Below are 24,200 nucleotides of genomic sequence, written 5' to 3' on the forward strand. Positions count from 1 at the left end.
ACAAAATAGACAAGGGAGGGAATGAAACATTCAAGATTAGTTAAGAGACACACTGAAGAAGATCTTGAGTACTACAGGCAAAATAGTATGTCTAATGAGGGGGCAACAGAGAGTCTTTATGCAATCTAAGACTTGCATTAGGAAGGCTGTATTCTACAAGGGTGCAAAAAGTATTACAGTCTGGGCAGGAAACAACTGCAACTCTGGCAAAGAAGTGATAAGAATAATTTATATGAGGATATAAAGAAATGACAAGGGAATAGAGAATACAGAACGGTGAGAACTAATAGTGGTCTTGGGAGATATAAAATAATTAAAATTGATAGCTTGCAAACCAGGAAGAATGACACTGCTATAACAGAGTGTAACTTGCTAAGAAGAAAGTGTGAGTTTCACTTATTCACTCAACACATATATAATTGCTCTCCCACTATTTTCCAGGCACTCTGACAGGCATTGGGAATGCAGAGGTAGACAAGAAGGAGAAGACTTAACCTCACAGAGCTCACATTCTACTGGAGAAGATACAAGCTAAACAAGTAAGCAAATGTACAGATGACATAATTTCATATAGTGGTAAACACTATGGGGAGATTAAAGGAAATCATGGTAGAGAGAGATGGGGGAGGTTAGAGTGAGAATGGTGGAAGTTAGAGGAGGTAACTTCAAGTGGAGCCAAGAAGGAGTAGGGATGTAGAGAAGAACATTTCAAGAGAAAGAGAAAATGTCTAATGTTCATTATGGACAGCATGAAATGAAACAAGCACTTTCTCTTTATTAACTTTTACTTGTTCATGGCACTTAATTCTTCCACATTTCCAAGCAAGGCTGAAGGATGACAGAGGGAAGATTTAGAAAATTAGAGCAGAGAAGTAGACAGGTGAAAGACCAAGTAGAAGTTTAAATTTCATCCCAAGACTAATGAGAAGATATTGGAGGATTTAAGCACGAGAGAGAAAAGACACATCTAGTGTAAAGAGAGAAACCACACAACCACACACAACTAGTAATTTGTGTGGGTTTTCTTAAATAGCATTGTTGTTTGTTTGTTTGCTCTATTTAGAATGGACTAAGAGCAGAGGCAGGGGAAAGCAACTGAGAAATGGATTCCAGACTGGGATATGGTTGCTTGAATGAGAGTAGTAATAGAGAATAAGAAGAAGTTTGATTTGAGATATTGTATGAAACAAGAATTAGTAGGATTTACAAATGGATTACATAGAGAATGAGAGCAGGGAAGTCAAAGACAGCTTCCAAGATCATGGAGTGAGCAGGTAGTTGGAAAATGACAAAACCATCAAAAAGACTGAAAATGCAACAGATTTGGGGAGGCGGATGGGGGTGGCTAGTTAAGAAGCGAGGATTTCGTTTTGAATTTGTAAAGCTTTGGACATTTATTTGAAATCCAAAGTGGAGGTATCTAATTGTTAGAGAAAAATCTGATTAATTCAAATTTTTCTTTATCATCTGTTTCACTATGATAAATACTATATGTGATATGTATTCTGTATAAGCAAGCTATAAAATACAACAATAATGAGAATATCCTTGCAACATCACAATCCAAGAAATCGGTATCTACCTAGATGTTCCCCCTTCTCATTCATCTATTTCCTTTTCACAGATAAACATTACCCTGAATTTTGTGTTTATCATTTTCTTAAATTTTAAAACAACCATTCTATTACATATTTATGTGTCTGTAAATTTACATTATTTAATTTTACTAACTATAAGCATTAGAAGTAAAAATTATCTATGTATCGTTTTCTGGGACTTGTTTTTATTTTTTTTTTCATTGTCATCACTTGATTATAAGGCTTCTTAATTTTCTCAAACTAATGTATTTGAAATGAAATCACATGAAGTTCTTAGTTCTGTTTTTCTAGTTGCTAATGATATAAAATGAGACAAAATATTAAAATCATGAAATAGAGCTTAACAGACATGGAAGCTGGAATGAGAACATCCAATATGAATTTTACGTCAGTTACAGAGGAAAAGAGAGAAAGAATTGTGAAGAAGCAACAGTCAGAGTGAATGAAGCTGGTTATATTCACAAACTGATAGACATAAATCTACTAATATAAGAAGTACAACAAATGTTAAATGGATAAATTATCAATACAAAAACACAGATAAGTAAAACTGCAGATATGAAAGACATAAAGAATGACAAACCGATTGGTGGCAGTCATTTTAAGAACCATAAGAAAAGCTTGAAGCCAGGGGACCAATATTTTCAGCACACTGATGGAAGTAATCAAAATAACTGTCAACCTAAGAAGTGTGTATGTAGTACAACAATTTCAAAGATCAAAACAAAATAGAGAAAATGAAATCAGAAGGTTTCATTACCAATTTACTTTCACTAAATGAACTTCCAAAAGATATACTTCAGGCAGAAGGAAAATAATCCCAGAAGAAATGACTGAGGTGCATGTATAAGGGAGAACAATTGGTAAATTCATGGGCAAATTTAAATAAATATTTGTTGTGGGTGAGTGATGACTATCTGAGCCAGTGGTGCAGAGTTAAATAATTAACCAAGATGGCTGTAGATAAAGAAAGACAGATTTATTAGCAAAAGCAGGAAAATACGTTGCAACGAGGCAATGAGCAGGCCAGCAGAAGAGAAACTGATTGCCAGGAAACAAAGGTTTGCTGAAGATTTTATAGAATAGTGTTTATACCATATGCTGAAGAGAGCTTGTGCAGTACTGATAAGCCGAGGTTACAGTGGGTTAACTTGCAGGTATCTGGTGATAAGTTTCATGCAGGAAGGACCTACATGTTCTGGACCATGAAGAAAGGCAGATTTATAGCTTCTCTTCTTTCTCTTTTTGCTTTCCCTGGTCCTACCAGCCTGACTACTTTTCCCTAATTAGGGCTCCACAATATTGTCTGTATAAAAAAAGAAAAATAATATTGACTAAGTTCTCGATTAAAAAACTAATGTAGAATGAGCTATACAAAAATATTAGCAGGCAACTAGGGAAGAGGATAATCAAAGCATTTTCAGTTCCTTGTGTATTTTAGGATGAACGTTAAGATACTGATCAACTATAGGCTTCAAGATAAATGTTAAGGTCAACAATCAATAAAAATTACAAATATACTACAAAGTTTCTAAAACCTTTTTGGTAACTTTGGTAGAGAGAAAAATTCACCAAGAGAAAAATCTTCATGGCCAAAAGTGGCAATAAAGGAAAGCAAAAGAAACATAAAATAAACTGGAGAAAACCAGAGCACAAAATAAGAGAGTGGAAATAAATACAGTCAAAAGAGATGGTCAGATTATATATTTTTTAAAAAGAAAAGGTAAGTGTTCATTACAAGAGACAAACCTAAAATAAAGGATAACAAAAGGCAAAAGGTTGCAGTGAAAATATAGAAAAATACCTGCAAATTGTTGAAATCAAAATATAGAAAAAAATCTACAATGTAAAGCTAAAACTAAAATATCTAAAATGTAAAGCCAAAACTGAAAGTGCATATATATATATATCTTTGGTAATATTGGTAGAGAGAAAAATTCTTATATATTCTATATGCATATATAGGCAAGATTTAGTTCACTGTTTTTCACTAAAAGGTGTTGCAGAAGAAATGGACAAATCCATCATTATTTTGGAGAGTTCAAAGGATCCTTTTAATTAATAATACAGTCAGGTAAGAAGTAAAAAAGACTGAAAGTTTTGAAAAAACATTATTAACAAGCTTGGTTTGTAAACATGTGAAGAAACTTGTAATTACAGAAAACTTGTATTCAGTACTTATGAGGTAGTTTTTAACAACGAGCAAATCATTAGACCTTAAGATATATTTGGCTTATCCCTTTCTATTTAAATGACACTCGGCTACTGGTTATTGTACCCTGTCTTGATCTGATTTTAATATTCTTTCCTCTGGGTATCTGCAGTAAATATATGCTCAAAAACTATTTATTTCAAACTGCAGGATTTCAAATATCAAATCTCTGCATGTATCAGTATATTTTAATATATGTCATTTTCTGGAGGAATGACAAGATGTTTTACCTTGAATTAAAGTGATATTTCTCAAGGTCTGAGAATGTTCCCAGTCTTTCAGTCTGAGATCATTGGTGATGTTATTCAGTACTTTCACTTCTCCTTTTATTTCCTGTTCCAAATGCACTTGTTCTTCTTTCATAGCCATAATTTCTGCTGATACATTGTAAACACGCTCCTCTAATTTACTGATTTCCTGTAAGACACAAGTAGGCATTCACAACCTTTTACATACATAATTATCAAATATGAAAGTTCAAGAAACCCTCGGAGTTCAGGTTTTTAAAAACATATGACAGGAATTTTATGGAATAAAAATATGGAGATTAGAAAACTGTTTTGAAAGTAGTAATTCTTTAATTGTGAAACATTTCCTCTTTTGACTGAATGGCTGAATGTTTATAATCACAACCTCTTTCAAAAAATCAATTTAATATATCTATGATATGTTTCTATTCCCCTATATAGAGATGTCAAAATGCTAACAAAATTAAATAAACATCATAAGGTTTTAATTTATCTGAAGTAAAACATCTTCATACTGTACTTAGAGTGGCAACATATTCAAATTCCATAAATTTGATAGATTTATATGGGAAATTGTTTTATAGTAATAAGCAAAGTTTAATGTCATAAGCCTCAGTGGTGATGAACATGACAACAGATTTTCATACCCAATAAAACCCCAAACTCGCATATTAACAGTGCTTTCCCTTCAATTTGCATTGCCTCTGTATTTGAGGCATTAGTATTTTGTGTCTTCAGATATATATATATTTTGTGTTTATTTATACATACGCATTCATAGACTTAGAGTGTGAAAAAGAGAGAGGATCTTCCCATATCCTGGAATATGCTTTTATATTTTACTCAATAATATATTAAGGATATTTATCTATTAAAATACTTTAGAGACTGACATTTTCAGTAATTTAGTGGAATTGAATCTATTTCTCAAAATTTATTTAGGATTCCTATTCATAGTGTTTTGAGCTGTGCACTTTTCTACAACTTTAAACAATGCTGCCATGAACGTCATTTTAAATGTATTTATATATTGATGTAAGTACTTCTATAGAACATCTTCCTGGAAGCGGATTTGACCAAAGGGACTAAACATTAAACAGTATTTTTGTCCAACCATTGCTGTACTTCTCTCTAAATATATGCGACCATTTTTCTTCCTGTTACTGCGTGTCAGTGCCCACTTTTTGCAGCTAAATACTGGGTACCATTAATATATTTAAATTTGCATAATAAGAGTAGGTACATAGCAAATCATTATTATTTAACTTGTTTTTCAAATTATAATGAGGTTAAAGCATCCAGTCATTCAATTTCTGACAATTAATATTAATTAATTTTTCTTTTAGACCCTTTGCTTGGTTTTCTCTTTTGGTGTTGGGCTTTCTCTTTTTGACGAACCAAATCTTCTCATCTATTCTGGTAATAATTTTTGTCTCTCTGTTCTACTTGTATCCCATTTTCTGTCTTCACTGTATGCTTTATCATTGTATTAATTACTCCTATGTTCTAAAGTTGATAAATACTCATTTCCCATTTGCACATGGAAATAAGCCCGTGGTATATTTTTCTTTAATCCAGATGTAAAGAGAAAATTACACTCTCCTGTGCTGGACTGGACTAGACAAGCTGAGGTGAGAGGATCAAGATGGTCAGGAAGTAAGACCTTTGAAAATAAATGAATGTGCATCTAGATTTGCCTCTTCAATGACACTATACGTAAGCAGAGAGGCTTATCAGCTTTCACTGCTCTAACTGTGCCTTCTTCCAAACGAAACCTTATTCTAGATTAGAATTTCTCTGTCCTGCACCTCCTCCTTCCCTGACCATTTGACATTTTCTGTACATACCATCATCACAATAAAGGTGAAATGGTGAGCATGGATGTTTGTAGAGCACACCACCATGATAAATACGCTTGACTTAATTTAGGTGGCTAAAAATTGCTGCAAGTATGTCAGGTAGTTCTAGACGTTCAGCATAAAGTGTTAAGGGACTAGAAAGTGATTTTGCTTCCTAGAAACCAGGAATCACTCAGCTTTTTCATCATACCGAAAAGCTGAGGCTACTTTTTATTTTTATCTTTTTGAGATGGAGTCTCGCACTGTCACCGAGGCTGTAGTGCAATGGCATGATCTCGGCTCACTGCAACCTCCGACTCCTGGGTTCAAGTGGTTCTCCCAAGTAGCCGGGATTACAGGTGCACACCACCACACTGGGTTAATTTTTTTTTTTTTTTTTTTTTGTAGAGATGGGGTTTCACTATGTTGGCCAGACTGGCCTCAAACTCCTGACTTCGTGGTCTGCCCACCTTAGCCTCCCAAACTGCTGAGATTACAGGCGTGAAGCACTGCGGCCAGCCGATGAGGCTACCTTCTTATTCCCTTCTTTGAAAACTGCATATGGTGCTTACATTTGTCAAATTTCACTGGAAATTATTTTCCCTGGGAGGAGGAAAAGTATGTTTAATTTCAAAATATCCTATACAGCATCCATGCACTCCCTCCACACGCTACCACCAGTCACCCTCCTAGAAACAGGCATTTAATTTTGTAGTCATACAGTCCTTTTGACCTCTATCGATGGAGATGATAGATGCCACCCCTGTTTTTCATTTGCTGCCAATGTTCTTCCTTTTTCTTTCAAATTAATGTTTGGTGTGTCCTTAATAAGTGTTATGCTGGTGTCACTTATAAGCCATTTCCTCAAACGACATTTACAAATTCAGGCATTCATTTAATTTATTCCTACATTGAGCTAAACATTCAAAGATCAATAAAATTATTCAAGCAATGGGGATGAGAGTCCCAACATTGTTTTTCAGTGTACACAGGAGTACACACACACACACTGGCACTGACCTAGTTCCTAAGTCTCTGTGAGTGACTACTGTTTCTAAAGATGTATATAGGTTTCAAAGTTTCACCATTCCCTTGTATTTCCTTTTCTAATGCTGGAATTCCCTCCAAAACGTGTCTACGCAAACTTGAACAGCTCACTGATACCAGATTTTGATTGTTTCCATTAACTATCACCTCAAACAGGTTCAAAATTTCTACCAACTTCCAAATGGTTTCCAATTTGCTTTCAATTTCTCACATATTTGGGTGCAAAAGCATACCACAGTCAGCCAGACACTGTGGCTCATGCCTGTAATCCCAGCACTTTGGGAAGCCAAGATGGGTAGATCATCTGAGGCTAGGAGTTTGAGACCAGCCTGACCAACATGGTACAAACCCCATCTCTACTAAAAATACAAAAATTAGCCAGATGTGGTGGCACGTGCCTTTGATCCTAGCTACATGGGATGCTGAGGCACGAGAATCACTTGAACCTGGGAGGCAGAGGTTGCAGTGAGCCAAGATCATGCCGTTGCACTCCAGCCTGGGCAACAGAGTGAGATTCCATCTCAAAAACAAAGAAACAAACAAAAGCACTCCATGGTCCTCCAGGATTTAATGCACTGCCAGAATCAAATGTATCCTTCTTCTTCCATCTCATCCAGCTTCCCTCTCTCCTTACCTCATCTCAGTGCTCTTCTGACCCTATTTTTACATCAATAGTATTTCTTCTCCACTCTTCTTTCCCCCCAACTTAATCAATGTCTATCCCGATAACTAACATTTTAGCTTCCTCTCTTTTTTGTATCATCAAAACTATGGACAGTTTCTTCTTTGTACACTTTCTCTAATCTTTTGATAGCCCAAGACTTTAATATCCCAATACCCTTTGATATACTTACTTATTAACAATGTAGGAAACACTGATAGATTTTAGAAGTGACATGGAATAGAAACGGAATATCAAGGCATTGGGATGAGGTTCACCAACAGACTCCCGATACACAAACTGTAATACCATTGTCTTCTGACACCTTAAGTTGAGGACCATGTACAAGTTCAAAAGTTCTGAGTGAAACTTACAAGTCAAAAAAATCTAAGCACATCAAATGGGTCTGTTGCAAAATTCACACATACAGAGTGTTCACGTCCCAAGATCTGCTAAGATACTCTAAAAATTATGATCGGTTTAGGCAGTCTAAAAAGACATTTTAACAGTATTTATAAAATATGTAAAGGGAGTCTATATTCAATGGGAAAATTTCCCCCTTTTTCTAAGAGTTTGGAGACAGCTAATCCATTTTAAATCCCTTAACATTCATTTAAAGTCTTTTGATAAGTTCACCACAGAAATCAGGGTAAACAGGATAATGAAACAGGGTTTGCAATTTTTGCTTTCCTGTACCGCCTAAGGAGAAGAGACTTGGATAGATTCAGTTCCAGCACGTGACCTTGCCGTCACAAACTCTTACCTCTTGTTGTTTGAAGGTTTTCTCTTGGATTTTGCCATTCAGCTTTTCTATGTTGAGCTGCAAATCAAGCAGTGTGGTATTCAAACTTATTAAGGACTTGGAGATTTCATCTATTGTATTCCCATGTCCCTGGACTGAGGAAAACAAGGTACTTAGCTGGAGAAGAATGTCATTAAATCTTTGATCAGTTGTCATGCTGAAGTTTTGGAAATGCTCTGCATCTATGAGATTGGCTTCCATGTCTGAAATGTGCTGGATTCTCTTCTCCATGTTGCTCATGTGTTCCATAAAGACTTCTTGAAATCTCGTTTCCGCTTCACTGTCATTTCCTTTTCCTGTGAGACTTTGAGTTATATCGTCTGCATTAGTAGAACCAATGGAGCAATTCTTCGTTTCCCACTTCAGAAGCTGAGCTGTGTATTTAAGTAAAAATAAACCAGTCATGGTCTGATCCTTAAATGCACACACTATCCCATCCCATATCATTCCCTTCCGTTCGTTTTATTCCATTCCATTCCAACATTTTTAATGCTAGGCTAAATCAAGTATTCACTTTTCATCTACAATGTGTGAACTACGCTAAGTATATTGCTGAGAAGCACACATTCTCCCTTTCCCATTTTATGTTAAGATGATTCCAGGATTATATCATGCTTTCTGAATTGCTGCTTATAGGAATCTTCTTGGCCACTGATTTTGGTTTTGCCAATTCAAAACAATTCTATAGATTATGAAAGGCAATGTATCTACAGAACTGTTGTTAGAATAAAGTGAACTAATGCTTAATCCAGTTTCTGAAGTAAGCCTGTTGAATAAGTTAACAATGATAATGATGATCATGAGGATGACAAAAGCAATATGTGGTTAAATACTGGTATCATGAACAGTATGGATAAATTGCTGGTTTATCTTCTTCATTCTTTCACTTGAGCTGCCAGAAAAGTGTCATTTTCAGTTAACACAGACCTAATTCACAGTTGGTAGAGCAGGAAGTTGGGCAAATACTTTTTTTTCTCTTTATAAAGGTACTATTCCCATAACACTCCTTTTTAACTATTATAAAATATATATTCACAGCAGAAAATTTAGAAAATATAGATAATATGAAAAAACAATTTACCATGAATCTCTCATCCTAGCTTAAACTCTAGGATTTTGGTGTATATGTCTCAAACCTTATCATATTATTAATCTTAATGTGACATTTTTAAATAATCTGGACACCACTTTTTAATGTAATGCTCTATCATAAGTACTTTTTCATATTATTAATATTTAATATTTTTTTACAAAAATAATTTAAGAAACTCCATTGTATTATATGCATGGATCTGCCAGATTTATTTTAGAAAACAGCTGCATTTAGTTTGCCTCTGTTTTCAGTAATATAGTCAATGTTTTGATGAACAATCTTGTGATTAATTATTTACCAAATTAAAAAAATTGCATTCCAAAACAGTATTTTAGGAACATAGCAAGTTGCTGATAGATATCCCCAAATGGGCATGTGTTCTCTAAACAAGCTAATTATCATTCTGAAATAATCTAAAGCAATATGTTTTATAGTTTCAAAAAATAAAAGGCATAAACATTAACTTTTTATACAAAAATAGGCGGGGTGCATTGGCTTATGCCTATAATCCCAGCACTTTGGGAGACTGAAGCAGGTGGATCACGAGGTCAGGAGATCAAGACCATCCTGGCCAACATGATGAAACCCTGTCTCTATTAAAAATACAAAAATTAGCTGGCATGGTGGCGGGCACCTACAGTCCCATGTACTCAGGAGGCTGAGGCAGGAGAATCGTTTGAACCTGGAAGGCAGAGGTTGCAGTGAGCTGAGATCATGCCACTGTACTCCAGCCTGGGCAACAGAGCGAGATTCCATCTCAAAACAAAACAAATTCTTAATTATAGACAATGAGGAAAATGTTAAGCACAATCTTATCACTATTCAGTGATGGTTGAGGTTTTCTGTTTTCCTGTATTTCTATATATGTATCTGTTTATATCTTTTACTGACATGTATGTTACTCATATTCATATTAGATTGGATGTATAAGATTTTCCACATTTGACAATTATGGAACAATAAAAAGAATAATTTCATGTTGCTAAAAAATATATGCAGCTCCACCTGAGTCTATCAATTTTCTTAATAAAAGTGATATGACAATACAATTTTTATAGATTTTTGAGAATTAAACAACACAAGAAAAACATTTAGTTCTACCCCTAACTCAAGGGTTTTGTTCCATAAATGAGAGCTTGGTGTTTACACAGAATCTAGTTCCCTGATTCTAGAATCTTCCTACACTACTCCGTTACCAACTAGGCTACTCCGAACAAGTTACTTATTCCTCTCCTTGCTTTGGTTTTCTCAATTTGTAAAAGTAACAATTACCTCAACAATGGTGCTGAGCACAAATGAAACAGGCATATCTATTCTTCTACAGTGCCTTATAAATGAGAGATACTATCTATCAGTTATATCCACCGTATTTACTACCTTTGCTTAAAGAGGCTGTGGTTGGATCACCTGAGGTCAGGAGTTCGAGACTAGCCTGGCGAACATGGTGAAATCCCGTCTCTACTAAGATTGTAAAAATTAGCTGGGCGTGGTGGCACACACCTATAATCCCATCTACTCTAGATGCTGAGGCAGGAGAATTGCTTGAGCCTGGGAGGTGGAGGTTGCAGTGAGCCGAGATCCTGCCACTGCACTCCAGCCTGGCTGACAGAGCTAGACTCTGTCTCAAAAAAAAAAAAAAAAAGAAGAAGCTGTTTGATGAGCATTACTACTGTAGCTATTATTAGATTAAGAGTGTCATCCTAAATATGTAGTTAAATTCTAATTTCAAAAAATATATGATACCATATTTTTCCTGGTTTTATTAATTTAATATTAGCTTATCTGAAATAACAAAATGTGTGTGACAATATTTTGATGTGATCTACAATAGAATTTGTATTGAGTATGTTATTCTGTATTTCTTAATGTATCAATAGCTTGGAAATAAAAGTGTATTTCTTAACTGTATTTCATCACATTTACTAAATTCAGTGTGGGGAGCAAGTTTTGGGTTGACAGCGTCGTCCGTGCATTCGTTAATTCTATGATTTAATTATTATATACTATGCGGAAAGCACTGCTTGAGTAACTCTGGGAATAAAAGAACAATCAGGAATGGAATTTGACTGTAACAATCAGAAGCCCAAATAAACATTTTTTTCAAAATTACTTCAAAATTTTCCTCTAGCATTGTCCTTTTTTGATTATTATTTCTTTTGAAGTAGCAGTTAAGAATTTAGATTCTACAACAGAACTGCCTAGATTAGCAATTCTGGCTCTGCACTTTATAAACTATGGCACTGGACAAGTTACTTAATCTGTCATTGCCTCTATTTCACCATCTGTGTAAATGGGGTACTAACAGTCAGTGTCCAAATAATTAAATGAACTATATGTAAAATACTTAGACAACTTCCTGGCATGTAATAAGCATTTGATAAGTTTCAGATTTTTGCTGTTATTAATATTTCGATTCAAGATGTGTGATTCAAGTACCTATATGCCCAATATTGATTGACTATGGGGAATTAGCATTGTTGTGATAAAAATATTTTTCTGGAGTTGGATGTTACCATGAACACAGTTATCTCTATGCTTTATTTTACTATGCACATTGCCCTTATTACTCAGCCATATAGTTTTACTTTCATTGGAAATAAGATTTATCAGTAAAGCTAATATTTTTCACAATATGGAAAGAGAAGCCCCAATTTGACTAAGGTCACATGACCAACTATTTTTAATTTGACAACAAGTTAAACATGAGTTGACAGTAAATGCTACATTTTATTAACAGATCTAAAAACACAAATTGCCTGTTTCATCAAACCCTGAGTGAAAACTAATTTTTCATTAAAATGTTAACTTTTTGTCGTATATCTAGGTAAAGAATGCCAGGGTTTATATTTCAAAAGTTCACTTATTTTTATTGGAGAGATGGCATTTTGTGACTTTTCTGTTTCACATATGAAAGGAGACAGAATTTTATGGTCTGTGCAAAAACCTAAGGACAGGGTTATATTTGATTCTATAGATCATAACTACTCTTTCATATTGGAATTATCTTTTCCTACCCCCAATGGATATTGTTTTCAGCTAAAGAATTTTTAGTATTTCAGTAACAATTTATACATATATAAACCTAAATTCTTGATTTTTCCTTATTGTTCTGACACAGTATTATGTTGTCACACTGATAGTGTTTCAGCAGCTTCTTTAAGGAAAGGTTGTAAATGGAATAAACCTTATAATTAAGAAAATAACCCTCAATATATAATTCACTTCATATTTAGAGTTTTATATATAATATTCTATTTCACCCATCAATTCATAGTTGCCAAACTTCTATCATTTTAGGGATCTATTTTGTCTACATTTGTAATTTTTTATGCCAGTAGAGATATATATTGCTTTTCCGTTTCTTTTAGAAAAATGTACTGATCTACAACTTAATTAAAGTTGTAAGTGGATTGTCAATTATTTCTTATTAATACATAATAAACATAGTGAAGCCTTTTCCAAATTCTGGTGAATCCGGTACTGATGTGAACTTATAAAATTTGAACATTCTTAGCATCTAGTCAATTTTAGTAGGTACCTATTGTAGTTTTAGTAAACAGACTAGTTCAATCGTTGTAAACTCCAGAACAAATCTGTTGACTTGGTAGTATTTTCTAATAGCTCAGGGACTTTGAACTTGGTTAGAACCTTGAATTATTTTCCGACTCCTGTCTGCATTCTGCATGAGCCTATCAGAAGCTGCAGTCCCTGGTCTTGGCTCTGCAGGCAGTGATTTGCATAAAAGTGATGAAATGTACTCAAATTCTAATTGGCTTATAGGCAATAATCCCAACAATGAAGCATCCTTTAGTTAAGCATTTCAAATTACAGATAAGCATAGACATAAACAAACATACAGATAACCTTGATTATGAGGAAATTGACTGTTTAATGCCAAACATTAACATGCCCTTTTACTCAGACAACAATAGTTTGGTTGGTTGGTTTGGTTGTTATGGTTGGATTTTTGTTTTAGTTCATTTTTAACAGTCAAAAAGAAGTTAATTGTTACCTGTGGGAAATATTTTCTTGAGGTGACTTTTTTGTTTTTTGTTGGCCAACCATATTGTTTTATAAAAACTTAATTAAACTGGGAGACAATAGACCAGAGGTTAGGGTTCAGAAGTCTTGGATGGGAACTCCAGCTCCAATACTGAGCTGTCTGAATTTTCTTATGTAGATAATGAGAATAATTACAGTATCTATACAGAGGTTAATTGTAAGGGTATATTATTGTTTTTATCATTTCTTTCTTAGTGAAATTTTTGCTGTGTCTTGGAATACTTCCTTAGACTGCCCTGTAGCAGAGGAAGTTTGGCCTGGTCTTTAGAAACTTTTTTGTTGTTGTTGTTAAGCTGCTTAGTATGCACATAAAAATGTATCTTATTCCCCGCATATCTCTTATTAGAGCATATGGGCAGACATTTTATCAGTCATATAGAGAAGAGGAGAGCTATAAGGCATATAAATTCAAATGCCGATCAAAATACACCAAATCCATCCAAAATGCTACAAGGGGAATAATATTTACATATGTGCTTAAGGTGTATACAAGCTATCTACCCTTGTAGAAACAGTCAAATCTAACTCCAGTTCAAGTCAGCCTCTCCAAAGAAATATGTACCTCAAGAACATCATTTTGAGCCCAAGTAACAAGTTCTATATTTTTTCTTTGAGAGGATGCTATCAGGTTATTTTTAGAGATATTTTAAATAATATCCCTGTGAAAAGTATGGTCACATAAACTGGATTTCACTAAGTTGTATGCCATTATTCTACAAGGTCTCCTCTCTTTAAAAACTGACAGAAATATTTTTTCCTCTCTCAGTACTAAGAATAGAAGAGCTTCTCCTGGACAACAGGTTTGTTTGTTATATTACAGCCATTGTTAATGTAAATGATCATGTTATTTCTTCACATTGGTAAAACAAATACTTTGGAAATTTGTCACCCACATTAGAAAGAGAGGACTCTAAAGGATAATATATTTTTGAAAGCGTTTAGTCCTTTTCATTTTACTTTTACAAATCTGTATTTTTATCTTGCACTTCTTATTTTCATTCTATTTTGTTTTTTCCAATTTAAAAACTATTCTTTCTACTTAACTTTGCAGAATCTGTTTTTTAATTTAATAAATTTGAAGGACTCTTTGTAATATAGTGTTTTCTTTATGAATGTACCATATATAAAAGACTGAATGCTTCTTTATCGCTGTGGCAATGAATAATTCACGGGATGAATTACTAAATTTCAGAACTCTGGATTACGTTACCTGCCACTATTCCAATGAGAGGGATGAGAACTGCAAACACAAGGAGGTAAAGGGCAATCAGTGCAGCTTTGAAGGACTTCAGTTTCTCTTGAAGGGGAGGGCTGTTTTTAGGATCTAATAAAACAAAAAAGCCCAGCCTTCTGTTAGAAAGTGTTATCTTCTTCCATAATTAAAATTGTTTTAATCTCCAATTACATTGTTACTACCAAGCCTATTGGAATAAAAAACAAGAAAAAATGGTCCACATTTATGCAGTAGAAAGCAAAGGGACAGTCACAGGAAAAGCCAATCCAGGTATTATTATAGACCCTTGATTGACTTATCCACTCACTAAATATCCACAAGAAAGTTACCATGCTCTACAAGTTGTGCTTGTCTGATTTTTTGGAATCAGTTGGTAAATTTGAATATTGACACTTACATATACAAACATAAATTTTATTCAGTGTTCACATGGGAAGATATTCTGGATGACAATAAAATTTTCTAAAGTAACTATGTAATTTTTAATATTTTAAAATCAGATAAGGGAAATATTTATTTTCAATGACTACAATGTTAAAATAATTTTATTGTCCAATTCCTCCTCAGTAGTTTTGTATTTGGATACCTCTTATGATTTGAATACAATGTAAACAATATTTAAGAAAAATGAAATAAACCAAGTGATTCACATTTTGACTAATCTTTAGAATGGATCAATGAAGCCCACCTTCTCTATATTTCAGAACATATTAATAACAGCAACCTTTTATTCATATGCACTTATATGGCACTGTGATTTATATAATGAGATATTAATTGTAGTAGAGACAAATCAATATAGAGGGGAAATAGTAGATGAGGAAGTCCTTTCTCTGATTAGGTGAATACAATGGTCATTAAAAATTTATTTTCTATGGTCATTGCTTTCATTGATCAATTAAGAAAAAAAGTAAATTTTACTTTCAGGTTGCAACAAACAAGGTTAAGGTATTGAAAAGAAAAGAAGAGAACTTTTTTTTTTTTTTTTTTGAGACGTAGTCTCGCTCTGTCGCCCAGGCTGGAGTGCAGTGGCATGATCTCGGCTCACTGCAAGCTCTGCCTCCGGGGTTCACGCCATTCTCCTGCCTCAGCCTCCGGAGTAGCTGGGACTACAGGCACCCGCCACCTCGCCCGGCTAAGTTTTTGTAGTTTTAGTGGAGTCGGGGTTTCACCGTGTTAACCAGGATGGTCTGGATCTCCAGATCTGGTGATCTGCCCACCTAGGCCTCCCAAAGTGTTGGGATTACAGGCCTGAGCCACTGTGCCCGGCCAAGAAAGTTTTTAAAAAGTAAAGAAAAGAAAAGAGCTGGATGCAGTGGCTCAAGCCTGTAATCCCAACACTTTGGGAGGCCGAGGCGGGAGGATGGCTTGAGCCTAGGAGTTTGAGACCAGCCTGGGCCATGTGGAGAAACCCTGTCTCTACAAGAAATATAAAAAGTAGCCAGTCGTGGTAGCATGTCCCTGTAATCCAAGCTACTTAGGAGGCTGAGGTGGGAGAATTGCTTGAGCCCGAGAGGTTGAGGCTGCAACAGGCTGTTATCACACCACTGCACTCCAGCCTAGGCGAAAAAGTGAGATCCTGTCTCAAAAAAAAAAAAAAAAAAAAAAGACAAGACAGAAAAGGAAAGGAAAGAAAAGATTGAAGGAAAAAAGAAAAAGAACCCATAATAGAAGCAAGTTGAGGTGTGGTCCACCCGCCGGGTTGATTAAGCCTGAAAAGTAGGAGTCATTTTCTTCATCTCTAAATTATCATCACAAATGTAAATTCTACCTTTTAAATAGCTCTCAAACATTTCGATTGCTTTTTCTCTGCTCCCAATGACTCTCTCCTCCTTCTTCAAACGCTCATTATTTCTGTGCGTAACAGCCCTCACTATTATCTTTACTTGTATGCGTCTCGCTTGTGCCACATCCTCCCATCCACCCTTTACACAGAACACAAGATCCACTGTCACCCTGGAGTTGAGGCCTGTATTTCAGGTTTGCTCTGCAAGAACTCATAAATGAGCCTTTAGCTTTGTATATGCTGCTTCTTCACACTGAAATGTCTTCTCTGTCTTCTCCGCCTCCACCCATCCCCTTAGCGACATGTATTTAGACTTTTAGGTTGAGCAGAATTATAAGTAACTCCTCCTGACACCTTAAATGATCCCGTTGAGATACAGCTGAGGATTGCTACTTTTGAGCTGTTGTCATAACCTGTGCAAACGTGTTTCACCACTGCTATACGGGGTTGAATTGTGTGCCCGCAAAAGATATGTTGAAGTTTTAACCACAGGTACCTGTGAAAGTGAGTTTATTTGGAAATAGGGTCTTTGGAGATGTAATCAAGTTAAAATGAAGTGATACTGGATTAGGGTGAACCCTAATCTAAAGACTGATGTCTTTGTAAGAAAAGAACAAATGGCTACACAGAGAAGACCACATGAAGAAGGAGGGAGAGATGAGAGTGGTGCAGCTACAAAGGCAAGGAACACTAAGGACTGCCAGGAGCCCCTAGAAGCTGGGAGGAGACACAGGAAGATTCTTCACTAGAGTCTTCAAAAAGGCACATGGTCTGACACCTGCATTTTAGACTTCTGGGTCTCAGAACTGTGAGTGAATAAATTTCTGTTGTTTTAAGCCTCCCAATTTGCAGCCATTTGTTACAACAACTCTAGAAAAACGAATACAGGCACCTACAACCCATGATTTTCAAATATTAGTTCACGGTGCTAGGATCATATTTATCCCCAGGACCTAATTATAGCTGGGAAGTCAGAGGGCTCAATCAGTGTTGTAGATTAATTTAATTTCATGTAATACTGCCTTACTTTTATTTAAGCTTATTTTTATTCTGTCTCAAGAACACCCCTATTTGTCAAATAAGTGTTATTTTAACATCCATATACATTTAAGGTAAGTTTCAAGACTATAATTTTATATATTGTCAAAAACTCTAAGAATGACCTCCATGGGCAGCCCATCCCCCTCCACTTACTCGGAGGAAGCAGAGCTGTCATTGAGCGAGCATCAAATTTCACAGATTCGGAGCAGCTATCAACGTCCTCCTGTTGATCACGAAAGCAATCCCACTGCTCCATACTTCTGTGAAACAAATGGAAAAATATATTAATTCCACATGAAATGGCTAGGGCTCTTTTGCATAGTGTTTTAAACTGAAATTTCAGTTTGAAATGGAATCTACATTCTGTGACACAATCTATAATAAATAACATTTAATTTTAGCAAAAAACCATATTTTGTTAAATTTGTATATCTGTCATATACAGCAATATATTAAAGTTACCCATCAGTTTTAACTTGCATGTAAAAAGACAGATGTATGTGGAACCCTCTCATGTATCTTTCTGTGTGCAAATGTGTATCTCTATTTTTAGAGGTGTGTTTATTGAGTGTGGGAAAAGAGGTAGCTCTTCTTTCTTAGCTGAAAAATTTTTTACAAGTGACAGAAAATAACTTGTAAAATGATTTAATCAGTAATTTAATAGGGTAAAAGGAAGGAAACAAAAGAAACGTCTGGATCTGAATAACCTGATTTCACTTCTCACAAAAGTCAATTTTCCCAGATAATTATTTTAATTTGCCTCTACCTGAGAAAAGAGAGGATTTGAGCACTATGCCTGCCTTCCTCCATCCTCTTCCTCCACAGTGTTTAAATCCATTAGAGATCATAGTCCTTGTCCATATCAACACAGGATTCAGGAAAACCAGTGATGGTGAGCATTTTTTCATGTGTCTGTTGGCTGCATAAATGTCTTCTTTTGAGAAGTGTCTGTTCATATCCTTCACCCACTTTTTGATGGGGTTGTTTAATTTTTTTTTCTTGTAAATTTGTTTAAGTTCTTTGTAGATTCTGGATATTAGCCCTTTGTCAGATGGGCACATCATCACTGGTCATCAGAGAAATGCAAATCAAAACCACAATGAGATACCATCTCACTCCAGTTAGAATGGAGATCGTTAAAAATTCAGGAAGCAACAGGTGCTGGAGAGGATGTGGAGAAATAGGAATGCTTTTACACTGTTGGTGGGATTATAAACTAGTTCAACCATTGTGGAAGACAGTGTGGCGACTCCTCAGGGATCTAGAACTAGAAATACCATTTGACCCAAACATCTCATTACTGGGTATATACCCAAAGGATTATAAATCATGCTGCTATAAAGACACTTGCACACGTATGTTTATTGTGGAACTACTCACAATAGCAAAGACTTGGAACCAATCCAAATGTCCATCAGTGATAGACTGGATTAAGAAAATGTGGCACATATACCCCATGGATACTATGCAGCCATAAAAAAGGATGAGTTCATGTCCTTTGTAGGGACATGGATGAAGCTGGAAACCATCATTCTGAGCAAACTATCGCAAGGACAGAAAACCAAACACTGCATGTTCTCACTCACAGGTGGGAACTGAACAATGAGAACACTTAGACACAGGATAGGGAACATCACACACTGTGGCCTGTCATAGGGTGGGAGGAGTGGAGAAGAATAGCATTAGGAGATATACCTAATGTAAATGACGAGTTAATGGGTACAGCACACCAACATGGCACATGTATACATATGTAACAGATTTGTACGTTATGCACATATAACCTAAAAAAAAAAAAGGATTCAGGAAAACTAATTCTCAGAAATGATGTACACACAAATTGTCATTGCAAACTGCCAAATAAGGAATTTCCTTAGTATTATTTTAATTACTCTATTCACTGAAAAAACAATTTCCCTTAGAACAAATAGTTTTTGCATATTTGGAAAAAATACATATTTCCTGGCTGTTTAAAAAAATTATTTATTGGCCAGGCACAGCAGCTCATACCTGTAATCCCAGCACTTTGGGAGGCTGAAGCGGGTGAATCTCCTGAGGTCAGGAGTTCGAGACCAGCCTGGCCAATGTGGTGAAACCCCATCTCCACTAAAAATACAAAAAAACTAGCCAGGTGTGGTGGCAGGCACCTGTAATCCCAGCTATTCGGGAGGCTGAGGCAGGAAAATCGCTTGTACTCGGGAGGCAGAGCTTCCAGTGAGCCGAGATTGTGCCATTGTACTCCAGCCTGGGCAAGAAGAGAGAAACTCTGTCTCAAAAAAAAGTATTTATTTATTTGTTTGTTTGTTGGCTTGTTTGTTTTGAGATGGAGTCTCACTCTGTTGCCCAGGCTGGAGTGCAGTGGTACAATTTCAGCTCTCTGCTACCATGTTGGCCAGGCTGATCTTGAACTCCTGACCTCAAGTCAACCTCCCAAAGTGCTGAGATTACAGGTGTGAGCCATAGCACCCGGTCTCTCTCTTCCTCTCTGTCTCTCTCCCTTTCTCCCTCTCCCTCTCCCCTCTCTTTCCTTTCTCTCTCTCTCTTCTCTCTCTCTCTTTCACTTTCCAGGCCTTTTCTCATTTTACATTGGCAGCCATACAAATATGTCCTTGTACCTTTTTCAGCATAATCTAAATTTTATGTGCATACTAAGTAGCTTAACAACAACAACAAAAATGTTCCTGTGTCTCTTTAACATGTATCAGAAACATTGGAAAGGTTTGATAACAGGAGACTGATGGGCCTCATCCCCAGAGTTTCTGATATTTGGGGTGACGGCTCAAGAATTTACAATTCCAACAAATTCTCAAGAGGTGATGCAATTGGTCCGAGGACCACATTTTAAGAATCTTTTCCATAAAAAGACATTATATGACTTCTTTTGTTGGACACAGTTTAGTTCATGTGATTGATAGATTTAGCCTAAAGCCAATATCTTCTGATCATTTCTTATTTTCTTGAATACTGAGTAATGGACTTAGCACAGCACAGTTCTAACTGAGTGCACCGGCAGCGTCAGGACAGCAAACTCAAATCCAGCCCAGGAAATGAAAGGCGATCATTCAGATGCAAGTGTTCATCCCACTGTGGGGAGAGGCAGTGACATGTAAGGATATGACTCAACTCCTGTCAATATATTTTGAAAACATCACTAAGGATATTCTTTATTTGGCAGTTTGCAATGACAATCTTTGCATATTCCTCCTTTCTGAGAGTTGGTTTTCATGAATCCTATGTTGATCTGACCAAGGACTGTGTTCTTTAATGGATATGACCACTGTGGCGGAAGGGAATGAAGGGAGGTAGGCACAGAACCCAAATCTCCTTTCTCAGGGAGAGGCAAAGCAAAATAAATAAACAATTATCTGGGAAAATGAACTACTGTAAGAAGCCAAACTGGATTATTTAGATTCACACTCCTATTTCCTCCCTTTAAATTTACCCTATTAGATTTAAATAGCAGTTTTACTCACCAAGCAAAACAAATGAACAAAAAATCCAAATAATTTTAAAAAACTGAGATGACAATAAAACTTAGCAAAATTCACTTTAAAACTATAGTTGAATGATTTATAATCCTTTGGGTATATGCCCAGTAATGCGATTGCTGGGTCAAATGATATTTCTGGTTCTAAATCCTTGAGGAACCGCCACACTGTCTTCCACAATGATTGAACTAATTTACACTCCCACCGACAGTGTAAAAGCGTTCCTATTTCTCCATATCCTCTCCAGCATCTGTTGTTTCTTGACTTTTTAATGATCGCCATTCTTGGAACCAATCCAAATGCCCATCAATGATAGACTGGATAAAGAAAATGTGGCACATATACACCATGGAATACTATGCAACCATAAAAATGACTGAGTTCATGTCCTTTGCAGGGACATGCATGAAGCTGGAAACCATGATTCTCAGCAAACTAACACAGGAACAGAAAACAAAACATCACATGTTCTCACTCATAAGTGGGAGCTGAACAATGAGAACACATGGACCCAGGGAGGGGAACATCACACACTAGGGCCTGTCAGCGGGTGGGAGGCAAAGGGATGGATAGCATTAAGAGAAACACCTAATGTAAATGATGGGTTGATGGGTGCAGCAAACCACCATGGCATGTGTATACCTATGTAACAAACCTGCACATTCTGCACATGTATCCCAGAACTTAAAATATAATTTTAAAAAAGTTGAAGAAAGAAAACCCTATAGTTTAAGGCAATTGGAACTATGTACTAATGCTTTTTAACTTTGAACTCAGTTTGTAAGAGATGGATTCGCAAAAATTGTGTTCATGTATACCTGGTATGTACAGACATGTGTCACTTAAGGACAAAGATACATTCTGAGAAATGCATTGCTAGTCAATTTCATTGCTGTATGAACATCATAGAGTGCACTTACACAAACCTAGATGGTCTGGCCTATTGCTCCTAGGTTACACACCTATACAGCATGTTATACTGTGCTGAATCCTGTAGGCAGGTTGGAACACGATGGGAAGTATGTGTGTTTCTAACATATCTACACGTAGAGAAATGCAGTCAAAATATGGTATAAAAGATACAAAGTTGTGCATCTGTACAGGGCAATTAGGATACATGAAACTTGCAGGACTGGAAGGTGCTTTGGGTGAGTGAGTAGTGAGTGAATGTGAAACACTGTAGACTTCATAAACATTGCACACTTCAGCTACACTAAATGTATAAACAATTTTATTTCCTCAATAATAAATTAGCCCTAGTTTACAGTACTGTTTATACTTTATACACTTTTTTAAAACAACTTTTTGACTCTTTTGTAATAACACTTAGCTTAAACCATAAATTGTATAGCTGTACACAAATAGTTTCTTTCTAAACTGCTTTATCCTATAAGCTATTTTAACCTTTATTTTTTTAATGTTTCTACTTCTTTAACTTTTTTTGTTGATAACTAAGACGCAAACACACACATTAGCCTAGGCCTACACAGGGTCCGGCTCATCAATGGCACTGTCTTTCCCTCCATATCTTCTCCCACTGAAAGATCTTCAGAAACAATAACAGGCATGGAGCTGTCATTTCCTATGATATCAATGTGTTCTTCCAGAAGACCTCCTAAATGACCTGCCTGAGGCTGTTTTACGGTTAAATCTTTTTTTATAAGTAGGAAGAGTACACACACTAAAATAATGATTAAAAAGTGTAATGTGGTAAATACATAAACCATTAACATTTGTTATCAAGTATTACATACTTACGTAACTGTAGGTGCTATACTTTTAAATGACTGGCAGAGCAGTAGGCTTGTTTACACCAGCATCACCACAAATACGTGAGTAATGCAATGTGCTACTCCCTTAGAACAGCTGTGAGGTCAATAGGTGATAGAATTTTTCAATTCCATTATAATCTTATGAGGCCACCATCATATATATGATCCTGTGTTGACTGAAACATTATTACTTAGTGCGTGTCTATAACCAGAAATGGTTTCCTTTTAGGCTACCTACTGGCCCCTTCTCCACGTGTTTGATTATGGCTTTGATCCTCGCATTTGAGATATTCTGGCTCCATTTTTACTGAAATGCAAAAGAAACATCTCAGATTATTCTATCTACCAGGTAATAACGTTTGTGAAAAAAGCTGAAGCCTTAGGATCTGATAAATATCTTTACACTGTGAACTCTGAATGAGTAGGGACCATGTCTGATTTTGTACACATTACGCCACTAGAGCCTAAAGCAACCCGGAACATAGAATATACTGAATATTGAATATACTGAAAAATACAACATACTGAGTAAATAGAATATATAAATATATGAATAACTGTATAAATATTCATTATATATACATTTATAACATATAATACATATTTATATATAAATTATACAATATATAATTTATATTATATGTTAATATACAATATATTATATAATTGACAAATATATAATACATAAATGTCATAAAATAAATGCTATAGTAAATATATTATTATATTAATATAACATATATTATATATTTGCCATTATATTATATATAATACTATATATTTGCCAATTATATATTATATAATATAAATATATAATATGTATAATTATATGTAATTTATATTATGTTAATATAGTATATATTATATATTATATAATATATAGTATATATTATATAACATAATATATATTATATATTATATAATATGTTATATAATATAAATATATAATATGTATAATTATATGTAATTTATATTATGTTAATATAGTATATATTATATAATTGGCAAATATATTATATATATTTTATATATCATATAATTGGCAACATATCATATAATATATTTATATTATTATATAATATATATTTAATATAATATAATTATTATATATTTTTTATATATATATAAGGCACAGGCATAGTACAAAAGGGAGTGATTACCTCTTTTGGGGAAGTGGGTAATCAAGGTAGGAATACAGAAAAGATGACAATGAATCAGGGTTTTGAAAATGAGCAGAATCTGGGGTACGGTCATTCCAGGATGGAAAATATCATGTTAAAAAGCATTAAGGTATGAACAACATGGAACTGCAAGCAGT

At 35.2% G+C, this 24,200-nt stretch overlaps 1 protein-coding gene across 4 annotated transcripts in view; it reads right to left on the reverse strand.

Moving 5' to 3' along the window:
- The window catches only part of MSR1 (macrophage scavenger receptor 1), an 85,326-nt gene that overhangs the window by 53,691 nt on the left and 7,435 nt on the right, over positions 1-24,200 (reverse strand). For 2 of the 4 annotated variants that reach the window (XM_005562648.5, XM_005562651.5), the window contains exons 2-5: positions 17,776-17,882; positions 14,772-14,885; positions 8,368-8,780; positions 4,041-4,227 (exon numbers count right to left, since the gene is read on the reverse strand). In XM_005562648.5, coding sequence (XP_005562705.2) covers positions 4,041-4,227; positions 8,368-8,780; positions 14,772-14,885; positions 17,776-17,878 — 817 coding nt within the window. In that variant the 5' untranslated portion in view covers positions 17,879-17,882. The remainder of the gene's footprint in view (positions 1-4,040; positions 4,228-8,367; positions 8,781-14,771; positions 14,886-17,775; positions 17,883-24,200) is intronic. The other 2 variants (XM_005562649.5, XM_073999968.1) reach the window with 1 other exon arrangement.

This window comes from Macaca fascicularis, chromosome 8 (genome assembly GCF_037993035.2).
Source record: "Macaca fascicularis isolate 582-1 chromosome 8, T2T-MFA8v1.1".
Lineage (NCBI taxonomy): Eukaryota > Metazoa > Chordata > Mammalia > Primates > Cercopithecidae > Macaca > Macaca fascicularis.